We start from the raw sequence: 19,002 nt of genomic DNA on the forward strand, positions 1-19,002 counted from the left end.
ATCAGTCCCTTGTGATATTTATTTATTCAACAGGTGATTGAGATGGCGTCCCCCAGATATAAGGGTCCTGTGAGGAAAAAGCTCAACTCAGAGCTTGATGTGGTTGTCAGCAGTCTGAGGACGGAGAATGCCTATCTGAAGAAGACCCTGTTTGAGCTGTCTCGTCAACATTCAGAACATAATAGGCTGGTAGAGGTAAACTCAATACTCAATCAAACAATCTGTGCTGTTGCTCTGGTGTTTACCAGCATAGGTCAACTTGCCAAGGTCACTCACATTGCACTGTTGAATGATGTTGCCAGGGTATGGATTTACAGTAGCTGAGGATGAGTGAAATCATTTATGTCTCATTGTCTTTTTTTCGCAGAGATTCCTCTCCCTTGAAACTGTTAGGCTTGGTTCTCAGCAGCTCACGCACAAAGACGAGAATGCTTTGCCGTCAGAGCAGCTGAGTAAGAAAGAAGGGACGCAGATGGACGTAGTGAGTATGAGGAGAAGGAGAAGCATATCCAGTTACTCAAGAGAGATTGAAGGAATCAAGGACAAGCTTGTGAGCGTCTCTACTAGGTGTCAATATCTCGAGAACAAAGTTGCACGGAAGAAGGTATAGCATGACTTGGATTTAATATACATGAGTGTAGTGTAGTGCTGAGGGAACAGAAAACAAAGATGGCAGAATGGTGTTTTTATTTATCAAAATCATGAGTTTTTTGGGACTTTTTCTAATAGAATTGCCTATTAATATAAATGATAATCCGCACTTCCATCACAGTGTTAGACACTTAACAATCAATATTGTCTGTGCTACTTCAATGTCACATTTTTTTTCAAAACTCTTTTTTTCATACTTAACCTTTTCCAACTATATCAAACACTGGTAATACCAGTGTCAACCTCAAACTAGCAGTTAAGATCCAATTACATAGACACCAGTTTTATTTTCTTTGTGAATTAGATTACCAGCATTACCTCCTCAGAAGTGATGCATTAACTGATCAGTGGCTCTACTCAAAATAGGCTTTTCATCGTGGGCAACCACAACAGAGTTAAAAAAAATATTTAGGATGTGGAGAGATTTACCAATATTGATGTTTTTACCCAGCCTTAGGTGAAGAATGATTGACCATTTTCATAACAGACATTTTGTAGAAAATCACAGGTGTTCCTGGTAACATTAACAATGTTTTTTTCTATTCAAGTGTCCCACTAAATCTTGACAGCTCGACAATAAGCCAGCATGAACAATACTAGGACCTTGAAACCAATGAAAATAAATGGAATTCGCAAGGCATATGTTTGAGTTGCTGCTTAGTGATTTTGATTTACCAAGACCTTCTCCCCTCTTACCAGTTTTCTACCACTGGATGGCAGCAGTTGTTCAGTTAGAGGTCATAAAACTTGAGAATGTGATGCTCTAAATCCCACTGTGCCTTTGTTTCGGGCCTTGTTATGACATGTCACAATGAAGTGTCTTATTAAAGCAGTGGGAAGAGTTGTGTAAAGTCGTTGTTTATTCACATATTTGTAATACTGTAATGTATTTTCCTGTTGTCAAATAGGACTCCGCTTCAGATGAATCCGCCTCACCCAACACCGCAGTAGAGCTCAAAAATCACTTAAGTGAGGTAAGTGCTGTTTAATGGCCACACATCTGGAGGGAAAAGGTCCCTTATGTTTGTATTCTTCAGAAATGCTAAATCCACCTTTCTGTGTTCGTGGTTACTTTTAAGTGCCTACTTTGTGTGCGCATTTGTTTCCAAGTAGGCCTGTGTACAGTATACATGTCTTGCTGAGTGTTTTCGCGTATGAGCCATCCCCCTGGCAAGACTCGCTTTCTGGCTTTCTTTGTGATGTGCTTCTCATTCTTTTATTCAATCCCCCGAGGCCTTGGAGAAAAACAAGCAGTGGCTGGAATATGACCAGCAGAGAGAGGCCTATGTGAGGGCAACTCTGGCCAGAATGTTATGGCTGGAGAAGCAGCTGAACGAAGCCAATCAGGCCCGCTTACAGCAGCACAATGGGGACCATTCAGATGGTGAGTGAGACAGTGGGCAGTGGGCACTCACGGCTAGGGCCACAAGGGGCAACAGACTGTCACAACAAGGTTTTTAAGATATCAAGATTATCCTCAAGTTGGCCGCAATAACAACATTCTCAGTTTGCAGTATTACTACATGGTGCATGTGTATGGCTGTCTCTGACATTTTTGATTGTGTAATGTAATTTTGTCCTCTTTTTAAACATTTTAATCTATAGCTTCTGCTTCTCTCATTACAGAGACGGAGAAAATGAGCCAGATGCAGGAGTACTATGAAAGACTCCTACAGAAAGCCAAAAACGAGCTGGAGGTGCTCAGAGAGAAGTTCAACATGACCTACCAGAAACTGATAATGACCCAAAACTGGTATGTCTGCTGCTAAAAAAATAAAGAATACGTTGCTGCTTAAAGTTGGTAGTCAGCTGCAAGACAGACCATTTTATCTTTAGGTGCAAGGAAAAAGAGAGGGAGGTGGAAAAGCTAAAACCACAGCTGCAGACTAAAAACACGAGCAGAACAAGTGCACCGGGGGATCATGATTGCTCCGAGGATGACGAACAATGGCTGAGTGCTGAGACCGAAAACCTCCAGTGCAGACTGGATGAGGAGCAGCGGAAGTCTGCTAACTTTGAGCTGCAGGTACATCTTCATTGAACTATACAGTGAGAAAAATAAAGAATCTTACCTTCAACATATACAAGGGAAGAAAGCAGACCAAATAGAAGTAAAAATCTCTCTTTTCAGTCGTCTCTCTTTCAGAAGTTTTTGTTAAATCGTCACCATGCAGACCAGGAAAAGATTGTGGAACTGGAGCGACAGGTATGAAAGAGTCAGTCATCTCAGTTTTTGTCCGCTTACTTGGATAAATCATTAGTTTTTATCTAGAAATTGAGGGATCCATCCACTCTCAATATTGCCACATTAATTTTAACTTTAATCGCGATCATGGACTCGTGTCCATCATTCTGGCTGTGTGAATCAAGCATCAATCTTCCACAGAAATGATCATGTCATGCTTTCTTACCTCTTTGCTTTTATTCTAAAGGTAAACTATCTGTCCTCACATAACCAAAGGATGAATTTCTTTGTGTTTGAAAACTAATATCCCACAACTATACAATATTATATTGTAATGCAAACTGTTTAAATTTTAGATCAACATTTCTTCACAAGATCTTGAGGATGAGAAGCAGAATTGTTCGTATTTGAAGAAGCAAATGGTCAGAGTTCTGAAGATGCTGAAAAAACCTAAAGACCATATGACAAAAGAACCACAGGTTGGTATGAATAATGCAAAGGGCTGGATTAGTAATTATTGATTATAAGAGTAAGTTGTGGTTTTAAAAACCAGAACAAACTAAAACAGCTCAGAAAAGCCCAGTTAGTTGGGTGGAAAATGGCTGTGTCCCTACGAGTGAATCCTTTGACATTTTGCATAGTAATTTGATCCATTGTTAATATTGAAATATTGATTAGTGCAGCTTCACGTTTTGTTAGTCAACAATAGTAGTACTTGAAAGGCTAATTTAATCACTTTGAGTCTTATCTGTAATAACTAATTGTTGACTCCGTTTATATCAGAGTGACCAGCAGGATCAAAGCTCATGTGAAGCGGCCCCCCTGTGCCCCAAAGATACCCAGACATGGTCCCCGCCCAGCAGCTCGCCTAATGAAAGCTTCCTGGAATGTCCCTGCTGCAGAGCTGAGTATCCAGCCAGTCACTACCGAGAACTGATGAGCCACCTAGAAATCTGTTTCGACTGAGCCGAGCTGAGAACTTTTTTCAATTCTGTAGTTTGATTGTTTTTTTTTACCTACAGTATACTGTGTAACCAGAAGTACACGTCATCTTATGGTTATCTTAATAAACTACATGTTGAGTTGCTGAGGTTGTGCTTCAGAGTATTTTGAATGAACCCACAAAGCTTTGTTAGCTTTGAAATGCTTTCTTACTCTATAAGAAGATAGCAGATTTTTAGACATGCTAGCAGCGCTGCAGATATTCAAGGTCCCAAGAGGATAGATTCTTATGACTTGTACTCAAGCTTTTCCTCTTGCAGCACCAGCACGTCAAAGTCACAACATCTGCTAGATATATTGATACAACATTTGTAAAGACTTTTGTTTGTTGGTTCCCACAGGATAAATCTCACTTTCTTTGGTGGTCGCCACCATCAAGCTCCTATTTCTGATATTGAGTGAAATATCTTGACAACTATTGGATGGATTGCCTTGGACTTTGCTACAGATATCCAAGGTCCCTCAAGGATAAATTATACTCACATTGGTGGGTCCCTGACTTCATCTAACTGCCCTACAAGCTCAAGGCTTCAATGTGCCCACTTTGGTTTATGACCAAATAATTGCAATACTACCAACATTCCCATCAGCCTCAGCTGACCGTGTTGAGTGCAGATTAGCAAATGTTGGCGCACTAACAGGCTAATCTGTGATGGTGAACCTGGTAAATATGTCTTGCTAAACACCAGCATGACTATAGACTCTTGGTCTTGTTTGTAAGTATTTCAAAAAAATGAAAACAACCCAGAGTTGTTTGTAATACTTTGTGAAACATACACACACACACACAGCCCTAGGTCTCATAGTGTCTCAAACCAGATGAATAGCTCAAAACAGCTTGGGTTAGTTAATCCCTTTCCTGTACTGTTGACGGACCTGGATTAGTAGTGCTGGTTGACATAATGGGGAGTCAGAAGTCTGTGCAGTGGCTGTGGGCTTTGAAATGGAATGTGACCGCAAGGGTTAACCCACTGTAGGACAACAGCTTGAGAGAAAGATGCTAATACAGTCTAGATATTTCCTAGTTTGCTATGCCTCCTGCAACTTTTCATACGGAAACTTCTTCATGGGAAGATTTACCCTCCCATGAGGTTAGCCTGTCAGAGAGGCAGACTAAGAGGATGTTTCTCTGACAGCCTTGAATAATATCAACCCCAGACATGACAAACATACTTTCGGAGAAAGCAGGACAATGTTTGTTAATTAGTTTGTAGAAAGGTAAATCTCTCCACATCCTAAATATTTTTTTAAACTCTGTTGTGGTTGCCCAAGATGAAAAGCCTATTTTCAGTAGAGCCACTGATCAGTTAATGCATCACTTCTGAGGAGGTAATGCTGGTAATCTAATTCACAAAGAAAATAAAACTGGTGTCTATGTAATTGGATCTTAACTGCTAGTTTGAGGTTGACACTGGTATTACCAGTGTTTGATATAGTTGGAAAAGGTTAAGTATGAAAAAAAGAGTTTGGGAAAAAAATGTGACATTGAAGTAGCACAGAATAAGTTGATGTTATGTTTAACATAAGTACAAAGAATGCAGCACAAAGAACATCCTATAATGTTTGACCCTCCTTCAGGTAGAGCAAACAGCATCATAGAGGCTGGTCACCACCCTCCATCCCTCCTCCTCCTCCTCCTCCTCCTCCTCCTCCTCCTCCTCCTCCCTGTCTCTTGTTTTACATTATGTCTTATCAGCTCCTTTGGCCCATTCTCTTCTCTTGTTGTCTCCAGGTGTGAATTCAGCCGCTATGGATATAAACCCTCACGCTAACTTTCTCCACTTAGGAAACTTCACCTATTTTTCCTTCTTCTCTGAGGTGCACCACTCAGCTCATGTTGCCACCACCGTCGTCGAGACCCTGGCTATCGCAGCTGTATTCCTGGTCTCCGTGGCAGCAAATGTGGGAGCTGCAGCCATGGTAATGTGGGAACGCAGACTGCTGACCAACAAGGCCATCCTGACCCTCAACTTGTTTGTGGCCGACCTGCTGTTTGTCAGCATGATCCCGCTGATCGTGGCAGTGCGGTGGACGGTGTCCTGGACGCTCGGGTTTACGGCCTGTCACATTGTGCTGTATGTCATATGCATGGGCGGCTGTGTCACCATCACTACCCTGGCCACCATCAGCGTGGAGAGGCTGCAGGCCATCCTCCGACTGCGGACCGTGCCCACTTTAAACCGCGGGATGGTGACTGCCACCCTCTTCTTCATCTGGGCCTTTTCTGCTTTCACCGCCGTACCCCTCAGTCTGTTCTTTACTGTGGTTGAAGTGGATTTCCCTGAGAAGGTATGGATAAATTGATGAATGAGAGGAAGCTCAGTGTCCCTGCCATTAAGGTATTCTTTCCTGTTTATTATGATGTTGTTTCCACAGGAACATGTTCACATTTGTACCCTGAAGTGGCCAGACAACACTGCAGAGATTGGGTGGAATGTGGCCTTTGCTGTCCTGTGCTTCCTTCTACCAGGATTCATAATTGTGGTTAGTTACAGCAAAATATTAAAGGTGGGTTTTGGTTGTGCTTTTTGACTGACAATTTTTTTAGGTTGTGAAGGAAAGGACTGAGAAAGGATGAGCTTTTTAGGATCAGGGGATCCCACCTGTATTTTAAGGATAAGGCTGATTTTTCTGTTTTTTTTTACTGTTAACAAAATACACAATGTGTTAGTTCAGTATAGTTAGACTCTCCAAACCTGCCTGTTTCACTCAGCCCATTAATTCCTACTGAAGAAGTACAACTTTAAATGAGTCTTAAATGTATAGTTTTTTTTATAAGGAAGTGGAAAACATTACTCAAACAAAAGCCCCATCTTTCTGGCCCCACTTTCATAATGATTGTTTGTTTGATAAGTGTTTTCCATTGAATTGTAAAATTGTTTGAATAAACCTGTAATAATCAGTTATTCATGCCAACTCAACCCATTGGTTTGCTAACATCTATTGACTGCCACCTGTGAAAAGACATGTCTCTGTCATTGTGTGAGCAGAAGTGCATATGTTTTATTAATTACTGAAGCTGAAAATTGTGCCTGTGTGTGGGCTCAAAGCTTTGCGCTATCAACTGTCAATATTACATAGGGCAACCTGTTCTACCAATGTAGACAATAGAAAATGAGACAAAAGCCACAAATTGATTATATCTCTGGGCAGACGTTATCGATGTCTGGGACCCGTTGGAGGCAAACAAAGGCCATATGTAGATCAATCATAGTTCTGTTGTATCTTTTTTGTCCACATTATATAATGGCATAAAGTACAGAATGCCATTATTATGCACTATTTTATTGTATTACAGATTGCTAAAAGATGTCGGCTAAGGCTCCGACCCAGAAACAGCCAGTCCCCAGTTGGAGACTCTCTAGAGTACCATGTCTCCCGCCAGGATATGAAACTCTTCCGGACCCTTCTGGTCCTCATGTTCTCCTTCTTAATCATGTGGAGCCCCATTTTCATCATCAACTTCCTCATCGTGGCCAGAAACTTCTTGGCTCACCTAAATGTGTCCTCTACCATGTTCTTCTGGGTGGCAACATTCACACTGGCCAACTCAGCCATAAATCCCATCCTCTACTCGGTCTGCCAGTTCAAGAACAGCTGGCGCAGGTTCTGCTGTGGCTCTGTTGTAGCACCACTGAGAAAAGCACCTTGAAGCATTGGTCGAACACAAGAAAAACATCCATGATGATGATCATGATTGTTTCGTCAAATAGAAGATCAAACTTACATAATGTATACAGCCGTCAACACCTCTGGTGACATTTGATATACCTATCATGTAAGATACAATGCCTGTTCCTAGGTGCATTACTCTTATTTGTGTTAATATAAGATAAATACCTAAGAGCAAACACTGTAAAGAGTTATTTTACAATAAATCTGTCACTTTAACATTTTCAGTTGTTTCTTTTCATTTAACAAAAATGTATCTTGAGATGCCAGAGAATAAATGTGGTGTGCCCTCAAATGCAGCACAGATTAGCTGAAATATTGAGTTCCTTTATAATATTCTGCTCCATAAAAATTACAATATTGAATAGTGTTTTGATTCTAAAACTAGCAGGAAATGAACCACAACCAAGTGACTAGGCAATAAAACAATAAGTTCAAAGTATCATTGAAAAAAAGTGAGAGAATATTTTAGTCATGGTATTGCCTTGTTATCTGGTGGGAAAGTATGTGTCTCATAAGCAGATCTACTACGAATTGCAGCTTGCCGGTCAACAACAGTAATTAACCTCAAATCAGCAGTTTGCAATCCCACTTAATCCTGTCTATGGTTTAACGTAACTGCTAACACACAGAAGTGGCCCAGGAAAGCCAGACTGTAGTGCAACTATCATTAGGCCTGCATTACCTCTGTGGCTAATTGTTGTATGATGATTTTAAAAATCATGATTTTAAAAATGATTATACCACTGGAACTTAAACGATCCAGAACAATGATGAACAAAGGAACTGGGCTGGTATATATAGTGGATGACTGATTGGGGTCTTGAGATCAGGTGAGCAGGTGTTCAGGTGACTGCAGGATTAATGAGGGACAGGTGAAACTAATCAGGGCAGGGCAGACAATTAAAACTGTTGGCAAAACACACAAAGGCAGGAAGTAAAACAAGACATGACCCATGAGGAGAGTGGCTTACAAAATAAAACAAGAAACAAACAACAAACAACCCTTCTGACCATGTTATTCTCAGACACCATAAGTCAGGGGTTATCTGCCTAATTTGTACTCTTAGATGACATAGGAACTATTTATATTCTAAAACATTTTAACCTAAATACTTCAGACCAGTTTTATATTGATAAACAGAAACACATTTCAATTCAAATCATGTTAAGATGAGATGATCCTTTCTTAGTCCCACAGCTGGGAAATTTGCAATATTAGAAAAAATGTAAATACCACTTATATACCTACAAAAAGAGGGTGTTTTTATTCATTTGGACTCAACATGACAGCATTTACAGCTTACATTTCAAGTAATTGATGGGTATTATTGTTATGATATTGTCCATAGCCTCCTTATATCATACTGATATATGTAGTAAATATTGTGGTGTCTTTTCACCACAATAATTACTACTTTTTTAAATAAATCAACCGTATTTTGCATGTTATTTTGCAAAAGTGCAACACATCTCCAGAAGAGATGAGCCAGTGAGTCAGATAGATTGAGGAAACCCTCAGGAAGGATTGCAGTCTTGACTTCCTGACTTGCTCCCGACCCTCTGCTACAGTGCAGATCACACTGCAGGTGCCATAACTCAGCTAACATTACCTGTTAGTGGATTGACCCCACTAAAATGACCAGTTGCTGGATTTAAAAGTTAAGAAAGCTCAGGGGCTTTATGAGTCTTACGTCACAGTCATTAGTCACCCCTGGGATCCCCTTACCCAGTAAGCCACTCACCACCTTCTGTTACTGAGGAGAAGGTGGGAGCTGTGTTCACAGACAAGTTGTGGAAATGTCTCAGTAGGATCTGCACTGCTGCATCTTCTGGAGGCCACCTCTACTGCTCTGCTGCACCCATCTGAGAGGAGCATATTTGTGCAGCTACAGAAGGGATCGTTCATCCAAACTTGGACAACATGGCAGAGAAGGACACTGTAGAGAAGTTCCTTGACAACAACCCACAGTTTGCTAAGGAGTACTACGACAAGAAAGTCAAGGCAGATGTGATCACTGCTGCCTTCAACAACCAGGTCCAGGTCAAAGACCCAGCTTCTTACAAGGATGTCAGCACCATCCAGGAGGCTGAGTTCATATTTGAGCTCATAAAGGAGATGCAGGGCACCAACCCGATGGAAAAGGCCCTGCATACAATTCTCCAAAGGATTGCTCTGCTGATCCAGGCCGATCGCTGCAGCTACTGGGGCTACAGGGCTCGTAACGGAGCACCTGAGCTTACCTCGATCCTCTTCGATGTGTCACACAATTCTCCCTTTGACAGGAACATAGTGAATCCCAACGTGGAGATTGTTTTTCCCACCGACATGGGGATTGTTGGATGGACGGCACACACCAAGAAGCCTCAGATTGTTGCTGATGTTAAGAAGGTGAGCTCATGACTTTAAAATAATTGAAATACATTTAGACACAAATAAAAATAAATTAAGAAAATATGTTTTTTTATAGAACAAACAGGCTAAACCAGTCTGACTTCTGAGAAAACATACAGTAGATTAATATTTTACATTCATCTTGTGGTCAGTGTATAAGCACACAACCTTTTAACTTTTATCTCCTGTTATTTTCAGAACAATCATTTCAGTGACTTTGTGGATAAACAGACCAAATATACCACCAAATGCATGGTTGTGGCTCCTCTAATGTGTGATAAGGAACCCATCGGTGTTGTAATGGCACTAAACAAACAAGGTGCTGATGAATTTTCAAAGGGTGATCAGGAGGTGAGTGGACAGGGTCATTTTTAATTAGCTGGTATTTATACTGACTGCACTTAATCGGGATGAGAAACTGGAATTATGCCGTTGTGGCTGCAGTGTTTGTAGTACAGATCCAGTAGGAGGGTCCCATCCATTGGCCAATTTTAGCCCAAAAGCTTTCCTGTCTCTGACCTGGATGACTCTGTACTTTGAGTCACCATTATGACATCTCAACTCATAATCCATTTAGGGCTGGGAAGCTCAGATATTTTTTCTGATCTTGTTTCGTGGCCCCTTTGTGACTCTAGAGGTCAGAGGATCTGTGAAGATCTGTTAGAGAAAGTGGCTGCAGTCTGTTGTTATTGAAGAATTTAAAAAAGTGATTCATAAAGCAATATGATTCTTTGCTCTTTCATTACAGCTCTTCACTAAATATGTGAACTTTGCTAATGTGGTCGCTCTCCAAGCACACACTTCTTTCATGTGGGATGTAGAGTCCAGGAGAAGCCAGGTAAGAATACACTATAATAAACTCCAGTTTGTTGTTGTTTTCTCAAGAAAACAATGGAAAATATTAACAGCTTCATTCTTCATTTTGTCTGAGACATTCATTTTCCAGCTGCACTATTAACAATAAATTGATTGACAAACAAATCAAAGGCCCTTGTGCAAATTATAAGCACTGATACTTTTCTCTGCAATAGGTGTTGCTGTGGTCAGCCAGCAAAGTCTTTGAAGAGTTGACGGATATTGAGAGGCAGTTTCACAAAGCCTTGTACACAGTGAGGACATTTATCAAGTGTGAGAGATACTCTGTGGGACTCCTTGACATGACCAAAGAAAAGGTGCGTGGAGGAAGTCGAAAATAAAGTTCAACTGTTATTAATTAATAGTAAAGTATATAGAAACATGATTTTTGCCTTTTCCACACTAGGAATTCTTCGATGAGTGGCAAGTCAAACTGGGAGATGTGGAGCCATACAAAGGCCCCAAGACACCTGATGGCAGAGTAAGTTCAAAGATCATATCATATCACATCCACCAATGTGTTCAGATTATTAAAAATATCCCAAAACATTCTTTGATGTACAAAACTTTCAGGAAATCAACTTCTACAAGATTATTGACTACTTGCTTGAAGACAAAGAAGAGATTAAAGTTATTCCGTAAGTATCATGATGCACTGTAGCAACAGTGCAAAACCGCTTTATTTGCATAATTGTAGAGGTTAACTGGTCTTCCTATAAAGAAGACATGCAGTTACTCATCCTCTCTGAACTCACAGCGGCCCTCCTGCCGACCACTGGGCTCTGGTCAGCGGACTCCCAGCATATGTGGCTGAGAATGGATTTGTGAGTTCCACATTTGTTCCATTTTCTTTTACAAACCTGCAGTATATGAACAATTAGTGTAATTGATCTGCTGTATTCCAAACTAACATGTGATTACTGTTTTTTTTTTGTACTTCTAGATCTGCAACATGATGAATGCTGCAGCAGATGACTACTTCAAATTTCAGGTGAGACACCGTTCACTGATAACTGCCGTTGGATTAAATTCGCTCTGTCACTACAATAATCTGAATGTCCTATTTAACACCGTTTAACAGAGAGAAGCGGTGGATGAGACTGGGTGGAAGATCAAGAATGTCCTCTCCCTCCCCATCGTCAACAAAAAGGAAGAAATTGTTGGTGTTGCCACTTTCTTCAACAGAAAAGACGGCAAACCATTTGACGAGAATGATGAACAAATTACAGAAGTACGGAAAACTATCTCTGTCTTCAGTTGCTCTTCTTGCTCATCTTGTTTTACTGTTTAAGCATCTTAACATAATATATTGCTGATGCAGTTATGATACACTCCAAACGTACTTTAATGTGATGTTTTTATATTTTTCTAATTTAACTTACTGTAAGAGTACGAGGTAACAATTAGACTATGAATTTCATTGCTTTGTGTGTGTTCATGTCACTAGGCTCTCACCCAGTTCCTCGGCTGGTCGACCCTGAACAGTGACACGTACGACAAACTGAACAGGACAGAGTGGAGGAAAGATATTGCCCAGGAAATGCTCATGTACCAGACAACCGCCACACTAAATGACGTGCAGGATATTCTGGTAAGCTGCTGTTTTACTTCAACCAGACTGAAAACTAATTTATGGATAGAGCTCCCTTTAAACTACGTTTCCCACGCAGAACACTCAAGACAAGTTTGGCTCTGCACCAGAGGACTGTGACCAGAAGGAGATGTACAAACTGTTGGTAAGCACTGTGATCTGTGGAGAACGATCCCCCTAATGAACTCATTGTGTTTGTTATGGCATACTGAGTGTTTGCTCCGTTTCCAACGCGCAGAGAGCCAACATCCCCGACGCCAAGAAGGTGGAGCTTCATGAGTTCCGCTTCAGTGACTTCCCCTTGTCAGAGCTGGAACTCATCAAGTGTGGCATCCGCTGCTTCTTTGAGCTCGGAGTGGTGGAGAAGTTCAAAGTCCCAGCTGAGGTACAGTACACAGTAGTCAGGAAACCCGCCTGCATTCACTCCCCTCTTTCTGCCTGTCAACCACTTAACACATCATTTGTGCATCTTGAATTTAGGTAGTCAGAGGGATTACATTTTAGTCTCAAGCATTATTTTAGTTTTTATATTTTGCAAGGCTTATCTGACTTTCTCTATAACCTTAAAGACATTTATGTAATCTGAGTCAAAGGTTTCTACTATTTGAACCAACGATGATTCATTGCGGCTCTGTTTTGTTTTTGCAGATCCTGACACGATGGATGTTCACTGTCCGCAGGGGATACCGTGACATCACCTACCACAACTGGAGGCACGGCTTCAACGTTGGACAGACCATGTTCACCCTGCTGCTAGTGAGCCTCATACAAATACCTCTTTCTTTTTTTTCTTATTAGTTGCTCTTCTGCTTGTTATAACACAGGACTGTCCTCTCTGCTCTTTAACAGACAGGTAAACTGAAGAAGTATTACTCCGATCTCGAGGCCTTTGCCATGGTTGCTGCCGGATTCTGCCATGATATTGACCACAGAGGAACCAACAATCTCTACCAGACAAAGTAAGATGTTTGTGGGTCATTTTCATTGGACAAATGAATTGGTGAAAAAAAAGGATCTTAACTTTTGACTCATATGTTCTGTTTGTGGTTGACTCTTGTAGGAGTTTATCCCCACTGGCAAAACTGCACAGCTCCTCAATTATGGAGCGGCATCACCTTGAGTACAGTAAGACACTGATGGAGAATGAGGTGGGTCCTTATATGTGTACGTTTAGGTTAATCATAGTAGTTGTGCATTGAAATACACATATCTGTTTGCAAAGTCATGCTGTGCTGTAGCCAGCCAGATTTAGGGACTCTTGGCTGCCGTCTAATCTCTTCTTATGCTCTCGATCTCAGAACCTGAATATCTTCCAAAACCTTCAAAAGCGTCAGTTTGAGACGGTGCAGCATCTGTTCGAAGTTTGCATTATTGCCACTGATCTCGCCCTCTATTTCAAGTAAGAAATGTCAAGGGTGTTGTTCCATCTAAGTACACTTTTAATAACTGTTAATGATTTTCAACGACGTTTGAAAGGAACTGACAACTTTCTCGTCTCTCAGGAAGAGAACGCTGTTCCAAAACATTGTTGGAGCTATGGAGGGGATTCCAGATGAGAAAGACAAGATCAACTACGTCTCCAACAATCCAACCAGGAAGGAAATCATCATGTAAGTGCTGAGTGCATGAGTTTATCACGTGAAATATATATTTTTCTGTAGATGGTCTTGTGTTGATTCTCTAGTTGTCATTCAAAATGGTGTCGTGTTTTCCGCAGGGCAATGATGATGACGGCTTGCGACCTGTCAGCCATTACAAAGCCATGGGAAGTTCAGAGCAAGGTGAAGTCCCTTCTTCAGACTTGTGAAAATGATTACAAACATCATTCCCCCATTTGTTTTCATTGTTCTACTGGTTCTTATGTTCCTAGGTCGCTCTAATGGTGGCTGCAGAATTTTGGGAGCAGGGAGACCTTGAAAGGACAGTCCTTGACCAGCAGCCTATTGTAAGAAGATTTAAAAGCTATGGTTGGTGTATGTTTTTCTGTATATGTGGTCATAAAGTCATAACAATAACCATAATTTCCCGCTTCTCCTTCTTCTTTTTAGCCAATGATGGACAGAAATCATGCTGATGAGCTGCCTAAGATGCAGTGTGGTTTCATTGACTTTGTCTGCTCTTTTGTGTACAAGGTACAGAGATACAAATAAAAACACTAGTCATTGTTAATCAATACTAACATATTATGTGTGTATTTTTTTTCAATAAAAGTTCTCATTTGTATGATTGTATTTCCCCTCACCCACATTTTTTTTGCAGGAGTTTTCTCGATTCCATGTAGAGATCACTCCCATGTTCGATGGCCTGACTATCAACAGGGCCGAGTGGAGAGCTCGCGCAGATGTCCACGAGGCCAAGTTGAAGGCTATCGAAGACGAGAAGAAAAAGCTGGAAGGTGGAAATGAACAAGGTGAGCACTGAAACCACTGTTACCACGTCCCTACTGCTCATTCTGTGTTGTCATTGTCACCTGTCTTCTCACCTTCTTTCTCGTTTGTTCCTTTTACAGGTCAAGATGGTGGGAAGTCAAAGACGTGCGTCGTCAGTTAGACCTCCAGGACAGCCGAGGCACTTATGAATGTTTGTCTGGATGTGTGTTTGTACAGTTTGTGTGTGTGTGTGTATGAGCGTGTGTTCACAGATGAGGAAATCCTAATGTGCAGAAATCCCTGAATATTTTTATATATAAGGCATTTAATTGATTCTATTATATATATATATCCTCTGATAGAGGAAGTTGTTTTAACTGGCACCAGTCTTTAGCGCAAACAGTTCGAATGTAATACTGTAAACACATTAATTAATCTTGTATATGCTACACGATTTGAGCTTTGACTCATTGTAACCATTTATACTGGATATAACATAAGTATATTTCGCTCACTTTATTTAGCTTTGGACAAGATCTTAATTGAAATATAAGGCTGCAAATGTGATGCAGTTTGAACTCTTATTTCTGAATATTTTGGGGAATATTTGATATATATACTACAATAAAATGTTCTTATTTTCTAGGTAAAGAGAATACTAAACCATTTCTAGTTGCTTTTTTGAAATTGCAAGTAGTGCTTTCAAAATGTCAAGCATATGTCCCTGGTAAATGGGTGAGAGATGCAAGAAGATTTGACTGTATTGGATTTAGTTATAAGCCCCCTCGAGCCCTTAGGATGTCCCTTTAAGTCCCCTGCTTACATAAAGTAAAAATACTGCCGCTCATAAGTCAGCATGTGCAGAGTGCATGTGGCATTTACAGGACAGGAAGATGTCATGGGGAAACACTGTGCATGTACTGTATAGGAGGAATGGCATTGTTTGAGTGTGAAACAACACATCAACAGTAATATGTTGTGATTTCTTTATGCTGAAATGGTCTTCTCAAAATAGATTTTCTGACATTGCAGACCAATATCAGATTGTATTTTCTGAAGCAAGTGTTTGTTAAAATAAGAACGTTGAATCTCGAGTGAATGCAACCTTTGCAATGAAAGTTGACTCGATTGAATGTATAGCATTAAATGTGCAATAGCAGCATGTATAACTCGTAAAAATATCAATAAACTTTATTTTCAAATTAAATCTTGCATTTTTGCATTTTAGCCTAATCGGATTACACAAATTTAGCTAGAAGGAAAATATTAATTTTATACTTAATTTCAGTTGCATCATGGGTATATTATCTGCAGCGCAAGGATTATTGAATAGAAAGAGTTTACCGATAGTGACTTATGGGCCTCTGTGTACACTAGGTTGACCGCTAAGATCCAGCTAAAGAGGGGTTTAGGAGAGCAGGACTGACCAAACATCACCTTTGAATCATCTGCTAACACCCTTACAAGAGACTTGTGTTACTGATTAGGAGACTGGTTTGTGTTTTCATACTGCCAATACTTATTCATCAAATGTAAATAATCAAGAGGAATATAAATGCACTACAGTGTGTAGAGTAGCCTACATAAATAAGAAAATATATCATATCCCTTCTTGTAAGTTGCAGTTAACAGAAGGGAGCATGTGTGAGCATAGTCATTTATCACATTTGACCTCTGACTGTTTGGCATGTTGTTCACCCTAGGTTTGGATGTCAAGCAGATGTTGTGGTGGGTCATGTGAAAATATACCTTGAAGATCCCATGCAGTAAAAGGCATCACTGCCTCCCTGCTGGAAAACACAATAACTGTAGAAATCTATACAGTATTTCAAAATAATAAGTGCAATATTACAATCCACATAACATCAAATTTGACATAAAAGTTTGAATATTTTCACCTCCTTCCCCGTAACTTAACTTCCACCTATTTAGTTATAAGCTTTTAAGTGGAGATTACACTGTTGCTGACTTTCAGCTCTAGTGTTACTAAGGAAACAAGAGTTTTAATATTTCTCTGCATTGATGGTAAATGACTGTGTCAGATAGGTATTACATAATCGTGTACATTTAAGATTATATGTTTTCTGGTGTTGCTGCCATAAGCAATCATCCCCTCAATGCGAGACTGAGAGGTGGTGTGCAAACTTCATAGTTCATACAGGAACCAGAGAGCATATCAGTTACAAAAGCCAACCTGTCACATCAAGGGAGGTAAGCCAGCTTTGTGGACTGACAGAAGAACTTAATACAGCATGTAGGTCCAGAGGTCAAATGACAACAGTATGTTTACATGTGCTGCTTTCACTAGGGAAGGAAGACTAGAGCAGGAGGGTCACCTCTTCTATTTTGTACCATGATATGAATGAACATAAAGATTGTTGTGTAGAATAGTATGAATATTACATCTAATTTGCATTGATCTAAACCCTTGTTGATAATGATAACATTTGATGAAGAATATTTGAGAGAAAATAAGAAAAGAAAGATGCAAGATAGAACTTTTTTTTAAATCCAAGAATACCTTTAAAGAGCTGAGAGCTCGTAAATCAATCCACCTCTGCCTTTGCTCTACATTTCCCTCTAGTGGGGCACTCAGGGAAGACAGTCAGAATCATTTTGCACCTGCAACAAGAAAAAGGTGAATGTTTGCTTTGGAAATATATGTATTTGTCATGCCAGCCTATTATTTATTTTTTTGCTGTATAGACATATTAATGAAGTCATGCACATGCATGAAGTATAATCATATGCTGGTTATCAAGTGCTGAAAAACTATAACACAGATCCCAAAAGACAATTAACAGTCTGAAACACCAGACTCATATCGACAGGCATATCATAGCTGTGGACATCGCTGTGGTCAAATAGCTGTTGGACAGTGTGTGTTCTATTCTGGCGATGAATGCATATTTGGAAGTGCAGACACTACCCATCATCTTGCAGCACAACAATAATATCCACTGTTCTCCCTTTAGTTTCGAAGCTGCTTATGAAAGAAAATACATTTGTTACTTTCTGTCCCTTCAAGCGCCTCAATGTTCACAATTCCCCTCTGAATATTTCCTCCCAGAAATATAATCACTCCCCTTCAGAGTTTCTCCCTTGTGGCTGATTGCTTTATTCTTCCACCCGTCCTTCTATACAGGAGCATACCATGAAGCAGCTCCCAGAACACGACACTGCTCCTCTAAATGCCATGCTTTCATTTCTGAAGGCCAAAATTGTATTATCATCGTAAACATACACTGGATATCAAATGGTGTAATCACATCGAGAGTTCCAGAGCACTATGTCTTTATTCAGAAACCTTTTTAAATTCATATTTCTTCCCAGAAGGGTTTGATTTATGCAGCCCTGCCAGGAACAGTGAATAAACATATTAATCTTTCTTTGGTCTCTGGAGAGATCTGCAGAGAGAAATTAGATGGTTAAAAATAAGGCCTTATGGAGCTCCCATGTAATGTCTGGCACAGCAAACAACATTGCAATAAAACAGTGAAGGCAATTTCTAATAGCAATAAAATAAAGGAACAAAATGAAAGGAGTATAGTCTTTCTTATGTGGCTTTGTGACATAACATAAACACAATGTCGTGCAAAAAATGCAGGATGTGAGCAAAGACCTGTCCTTTGTCTGTGAGGGGCACGAGGGGGATGGGGTCCATTTGACTTAAGCACAGCAGATGTCAGGATGACAGGAGGGCTTCCCCACACCCCTCCATCACAGGGCAGCCACATTCTGCATCCACCAGTCGCCATGGAAACCTAGTGCAAACCAGGAAATAACCCCAATGTTTCCACCCCCCCCCAAAAAAAATGAGAACATTTGAAATAAAAACCCAAATCACTAATGATCATAATATAATAAGCTGTGCAATGGCAGGATGTTGGCAGTCTAGTGGAGTGTTACAGAGCCAATACTACAGCTGTATTTCCATGATTACAATTCATCTCCACCACAGACAGCCCGTGTGCGTCTGCGCCACATGGCTGCAAACCGCTGGCTCATGTCGGGGGCTTCATTTATCCCCTCCCAGCTGATTCACGGATATTTACACCATTCCGTTGCGTAGGCTGTTGGGCGGAATCCTCCGGGAGGCCGACACTGAGAGCGTGTCGTTTGCTGAAATCATAGGCGTGGTTTTGGATGGAGATGCTCCGTCTGCTCCCGCTGGGATCCCCACCTGCCCTCACACCGCGTCTGTCACCGCGCCAGCTGCTATTTCTCTGCGCTTCAGCCACTACAGTGAGGATTTGATTACATTGTTTTGTCACAGGGGATA

The 19,002-nt window shown here is 40.6% G+C and overlaps 3 protein-coding genes across 3 annotated transcripts; all 3 read left to right on the forward strand.

The window, feature by feature from the left end:
- Positions 1-42: 42 nt before the first annotated feature.
- LOC129092393 (centrosomal protein of 55 kDa-like) lies at positions 43-3,802 on the forward strand. Its single transcript, XM_054600333.1, is given in 9 exon segments — positions 43-195; positions 368-481; positions 1,560-1,625; positions 1,885-2,104; positions 2,278-2,404; positions 2,488-2,677; positions 2,783-2,857; positions 3,193-3,315; positions 3,620-3,802. Coding segments are annotated over 9 exon segments (1,251 nt in total).
- A 1,785-nt stretch (positions 3,803-5,587) lies between these two features.
- On the forward strand, positions 5,588-7,490 carry LOC129092735 (free fatty acid receptor 4-like). The gene is made up of 3 exons (XM_054600752.1): positions 5,588-6,127; positions 6,215-6,346; positions 7,137-7,490. Exons 1-3 carry the CDS (start codon positions 5,588-5,590, stop codon positions 7,488-7,490), a joined length of 1,026 nt encoding a protein of 341 aa, XP_054456727.1.
- A 1,944-nt stretch (positions 7,491-9,434) lies between these two features.
- On the forward strand, positions 9,435-14,901 carry LOC129092736 (cone cGMP-specific 3',5'-cyclic phosphodiesterase subunit alpha'-like). Its single transcript, XM_054600754.1, has 22 exons — positions 9,435-9,902; positions 10,104-10,256; positions 10,654-10,743; positions 10,937-11,077; positions 11,167-11,241; positions 11,334-11,398; positions 11,518-11,584; positions 11,704-11,751; positions 11,842-11,991; positions 12,208-12,351; positions 12,431-12,496; positions 12,590-12,736; positions 13,000-13,107; positions 13,201-13,310; positions 13,412-13,499; positions 13,650-13,750; positions 13,854-13,961; positions 14,069-14,132; positions 14,222-14,296; positions 14,400-14,483; positions 14,611-14,761; positions 14,867-14,901. The coding sequence occupies exons 1-22, from the start codon at positions 9,435-9,437 to the stop codon at positions 14,899-14,901; spliced, it is 2,538 nt and encodes an 845-aa protein (XP_054456729.1).
- Positions 14,902-19,002: the final 4,101 nt, after the last annotated feature.

Source organism: Anoplopoma fimbria, chromosome 6 (genome assembly GCF_027596085.1).
Source record: "Anoplopoma fimbria isolate UVic2021 breed Golden Eagle Sablefish chromosome 6, Afim_UVic_2022, whole genome shotgun sequence".
Lineage (NCBI taxonomy): Eukaryota > Metazoa > Chordata > Actinopteri > Perciformes > Anoplopomatidae > Anoplopoma > Anoplopoma fimbria.

Excerpts from the sequence above, each read along its gene's own strand:
- LOC129092736 (XM_054600754.1), top strand. The coding sequence starts at position 9,435 with ATGGCAGAGAAGGACACTGTAGAGAAGTTCCTTGACAACAACCCACAG. Across the intron at positions 11,585-11,703 it reads ATGTGGCTGAGAATGGATTT|ATCTGCAACATGATGAATGC; the intron begins GTGAGTTCCACA and ends TTGTACTTCTAG. Across the intron at positions 14,484-14,610 it reads TCTGCTCTTTTGTGTACAAG|GAGTTTTCTCGATTCCATGT; the intron begins GTACAGAGATAC and ends TTTTTTTTGCAG.
- LOC129092735 (XM_054600752.1), top strand. The coding sequence starts at position 5,588 with ATGGATATAAACCCTCACGCTAACTTTCTCCACTTAGGAAACTTCACC. Across the intron at positions 6,128-6,214 it reads AAGTGGATTTCCCTGAGAAG|GAACATGTTCACATTTGTAC; the intron begins GTATGGATAAAT and ends TTGTTTCCACAG. Across the intron at positions 6,347-7,136 it reads GTTACAGCAAAATATTAAAG|ATTGCTAAAAGATGTCGGCT; the intron begins GTGGGTTTTGGT and ends ATTGTATTACAG.